The following is a 4,819-nucleotide window of genomic DNA, read 5'->3' as shown; positions in this document are numbered from 1 at the left end:
TTAAGCTTGGTTGTTATTGGGAACATGCTTGTTCTTAAGTTATAGCTGTATTGTTGGGGACACGCTTGTCCCAGAGCTATCTGGTTGTTATTGTTCTAAAAGCTGTAGTTGTATTGGGAACATGCTTGTTTTTAAGTTGTCTAGTCGCATTGGGAATATGCGTATTATGTATATTCTTACGGACAGGTTTGGTGTATGGGTTGGTTTAAGGGTTAGTTAAGGGGTCAGCAGTGTACAGTGGTCAGTTTGATTACTATAAGGGAACACGATTCAATATGTTTATATTTCATTGTTTTGATAAATTATGAATTAAGTATTTTCTTGAACATTTTTTTTTATTTTAAGTTTATAAACATTTACAAATGATGAATAGTCTCAACTTTAGATTGGGTACTGCAAAAACATGAACAAATGATTAATAAATGATTTGTAAAGATGAAAATAGGGTAAATTCCGGTCATTTTGGACACTTTTTGCCATCAAAATGACTGCTCATGAAGGTACTAATGATTAGTATATGTTTATAAACATTTACAATTGATGAATAGTTTCCACTTTAGATTGGGTAGTGCAAAAACAAATAATTAATAAATGTTTTAAGATGTGCAAATAATAGAAGTCTACACAACAAACAAAGACCAAATATATGACCTTTACAGACTGTGATTATGAGTTGATGAATATATTAACAGGAATAGTTTGTGAAGTGCTTAAAATTAATAACTAAGCTATATTTTCACAACATTTGTAAATGTAAAAATTAGCATTAGCTGATATGTTAACTGAAGTGTAATGACACTTGTAAGCATTCAACAGTACATTAACAAATAAACTTGTAATCATTGTGTAATTTAATTTGTAGATTTTTTAAATGCATTGAATGTTTAACGACATTTGTAAACATTAGCTAATGATCAGTTAAGCATTATATAATATTTGTTAATGATTTATTTAATGAAGCTTTTAATCATTGTAAACCATCTGTCAAAATAATTTGAAGATTTAAAAAAAAATCATGATCATATAAATTGAAAGTTTAATGACATTTGTAAGCATTAAAATTTACATTAAATAATGATCTGTTAATAATTTGGTAATGTTTATTAGTTAACATTAACAAGCACATTATCTCATATTTCTAGATATGTGAATATATATTAAGTAATGATTAGTTAAACATTATATAATGTGTTTTAATGATTTATAAATGAAAGTTATTATAAAGTGTTACCAACGTATGTATGTATATATATATTTTTTTTTATCATACCAACATTTCATCCCCCCAAAGTTCAAATCTACGCCCTTACCCTGCCCTGAATAAGTGTAAATTATAGATATACGTACCATCAGCGATCATCAGTAATACTGAAATCAATGCAGATTTACAGAAATAATGCTGCATCTTCCAATAGCCTATGCGAAATTAAACAAAACGATAATGTCTACTAGCTGCAAATTATCGCAGATATTACTGCTGACGGACGCTTCTGTTAGCGCAATGCGGCAGACTAAACACTTCATTTCACTTTCATTTTTACTTTCACTTCTAAATTCGGGTCGAGTCAGATGATTAACGGAACGTAGGCGCATAAGCAGTACAAACACTTCAGCACAATAACTTAACTGTTTAATCATTCTGAAGTTGATCATCCGAGAGAAAATAACCAAAACCTTGCAGGAATGTCGCAATAAATAGTAATCAACAAACTACTATTCCCATAATGCTTTACTGGGATAGTAAGTAACGTTCAGAGTTATGAGAGAACTAGCAACAATATATATTTTTTTTATTTCAAGTTCGGTATTAATAGAGAATAGCAGGACCAATAGCCCTGACCAATTTGGTGCCCTATAAGGCAATATTTTAGCTGGTGCCCCTTGCATCGCAGCCAATTGTGGAATTTCACACAGCTCACCGATCATTCACACATAAACTGCATAGCTTTATGACATAAAACAAAGTACATATGAAATAAATAAGACCAGACATTCACTAACATTTAAATCTTAATTTCTTCATTTCAGACATTCATAAATTTAAAGATGCACTGATCTTAACTTTTCATGGCAGAAACCAATACTGATTATTAAAGGGGTCATATGATGCTTTTTTAAAGATAATTATTTTGTGTATTTGGTGTAACAGAATCAAAATAAATGTAAAGACAGAGCCCGAAAGGGGAACAGAGTGGCATGACAGACACAGTGATGAAGCTGGTGACCCTGTCTCTCTCTCTCTTTGGCCAGCATTATGAAAATATTTCCACATAGTGAGGTAGATATGTGGGGGCGTGTTAGAACGAGCCGTTTTAGGGGGAAAACTTGAAATTGCATCATATGACCCCTTTAATGTATTTTATTTAAGCAAAAGACAAGAAAGAATGAAAATATGAGTATAGGAAGAATATGGTTAGTTGCTTTATTAGCCTATATTTTTTTATCTAAACTAGCCCTCTGATGCATGGATTATGAAAGCCTGAGTCAAGATTTTTTTTGTGTTTGTATTCTTCTTAGGGCATGAAAAAAACAATACATTTTTTTTTAAATATGATTTTTTCAGAAAGTTACAGAAATGTCCAATCCAGTGGACTACATGAGCCTGAGCACTCAACATAAAACAGTATGAACTTAATGTAAAAATGAATTAAATTGTGTTTTATGGTAAATACATGAACAATTATTTCATTTTATGCTTTGAAAAACCTAAATAAGAAATGAAATGACATCCACAACTGTGAAGCTTACACCTAAGGCTAGTCTGTATATCTCACATATCACAAATTCCTGAGATAAGAAAAGTGAACTCCATAAAAGCACAGATATGCTAAAATGTCAGCTTTCTGGATTTCTAGAAGCTTATTTCTGACAGAATAAAAATATAAATAATGTAACTGCGACTTTTTATCTCACAATTTTGACTTTGACTACTACGACGGCATTTTAGTGCCACGTTAAAAATAAAAAAATCTAAGATTACGAGATTAATATTTCGTCGTAATATTTTGAGAAAAAAGTCAAAATTACGAGAATAAAGTCGAAATTAAAATAATTAAATCGTAGCAATTACGAGATTAAAGTTAGCCTAGAATATTTTGATAGTAGCCTAGCCTATTGCGCATGCAAATGGCCTGGACTGGGAGAACCGGGAGAAATTCCGGCGGCCTGGCAACTGATTTGAATATATGTGGGATTATTAGCAGCCACCAGTGAGATCCGTAGGGATCGATGACCTGCCTGTCCTAAATCAGGATAAAGGAGGAAGGTTGGGCGTGGGGTTAGCACCCCCACCCTGTAAAAACAAATCTGCTACAGAAACGTTAATTACAGATAAAACAGGAAACTTTGCCTGGGGAGAGGAAGGATCTTCTTCACGAAGACATATGAGGCTGTGTGGTGGAAGCCGAAAGGAAGCCACAAAGCTACCCTTCTCTCTTTCAGGAGAACAAACATTGGCACATGGAATGTCAGGACCATGTACGAGTCAAGAAAGACAGCGCAGGTAGCAGCCATGTTGAGGAACAATAACCTGACCGTGTTAGGCATCAGCGAAGCACGGTGGTCCCAAGCTGGACAGAGACGACTGATGACAGGAGAGCTGTTGCTGTATTCAGGGCATGAAGAGAGCAACGCACCCCACACACAAGAAGTAGGCTTCATGTTGTCCAACCAGGCACAGAGGGCTCTGATTGGATGGGAGGCGCATGGCCCCAGGATCATCACAGCATCTTTCCGTACCAAGAGGAGGAGGATCAAGATGAACATCGTTCAGTGCTACACTCCAACAAATGACAGTGAAGAGGAGGATAAAGATCAGTTCTACAGCAGACTGCAGAAAATCCTCAAGACCTATACAGACAAGGATGTCACCATCCTCATGGGAGATGTCAATGCCAAAATGGGGTCAGACAACACTGGATACGAACAAGTCATGGGCACCCACGCCCTGGGAGTGATGAACGAGAATGGAGAGAGATTTGTGGACCTGTGTGCACTCAACAACTTGGTCATTGGAGGCAGCATCTTCCCCCACAAGTGGATCCACAAAAGTACATGGATATCACCAGACAGCGCAACAGAGCACCAGATCGACCGTGTCTGCATTAACAAGAAATTCAGAAGATCCCTGCAGGATGTCAGAGTGAGAAGAGGAGCAGATGTGACTGAAACTGAAGCTGAAGAGAAACCAGACTGACGCATTAGACAGAAGAGTGAAATACAACATCAGCCTTCTGAAAGACCCCAAAACGAGAGAACAGTTTGGTCTGGCGCTGAAAAACCAGTTCAAAGTGCTTCAGGACCTTTTTGAAGAGGAAGATAGTGTGCTCAACAGGTGGCAGAGTCCTTGACCAAGATAGAAGATAGGAAGAGGAAGAAGGAAACCGTCAACAACAGCAGGACTAGAGTAGCAAAGGCCAAGGCTCAAGAATAATATGCAGAAGCTCACAGAGTAGTGAAGAGGAGTATTAGGAAGGAAAGAATACGTGGACAGACTAGCGACTGAAGCGGAGCAGGCAGCATACAGCGGCAACATGAAACAGCTGTGTGATACCACCAAGCAACTCTCCGGGAAGTTCAGCAAGCCAGAAAAACCCATCAGAGACAAGCAGGGCAACACCATCAACAGCTTAGACCAGATGAAAAGATGGGCTGAACATTTTGAGGAACTCAAACTCCATTCCCAGCACCTCCGAATCCCCCAGACATCGAACCGGCAAACGTGGATCTCCCGATCAACTGTGAGAAGCTGACTAGGGACAAGATCAGGAAGGCCATCACCCTGATGAAGAACGGGAAGGCAGCTGGACCAGACGACATC

General features: G+C 37.2%; 1 protein-coding gene and 1 pseudogene across 1 annotated transcript in view; one reads left to right on the top strand and one right to left on the bottom strand.

Moving 5' to 3' along the window:
• Window positions 1-1,405, bottom strand: part of LOC107716258 (butyrophilin-like protein 2) — a gene marked incomplete at its 3' end in the record, with an annotated part of 9,649 nt that extends 8,244 nt beyond the window's left edge. Inside the window, exon 1 of the mRNA XM_016522637.1 lies at window positions 1,348-1,405. Coding sequence (XP_016378123.1) covers window positions 1,348-1,405 — 58 coding nt within the window. The remainder of the gene's footprint in view (window positions 1-1,347) is intronic.
• Window positions 1,406-3,337: 1,932 nt separating this feature from the next.
• The window catches only part of LOC107716257 (craniofacial development protein 2-like), a 2,824-nt pseudogene continuing 1,342 nt past the window's right edge, over window positions 3,338-4,819 (top strand).

The sequence above is a fragment of the Sinocyclocheilus rhinocerous genome, unplaced genomic scaffold (assembly GCF_001515625.1).
Source record: "Sinocyclocheilus rhinocerous isolate Xijiao unplaced genomic scaffold, SAMN03320098_v1.1 scaffold960, whole genome shotgun sequence".
Taxonomy (NCBI): Eukaryota; Metazoa; Chordata; class Actinopteri; order Cypriniformes; family Cyprinidae; genus Sinocyclocheilus; species Sinocyclocheilus rhinocerous.
The sequence above is the reverse complement of the archived record's forward strand: the minus strand, read 5'-3'. Positions and strand labels throughout refer to the sequence as shown.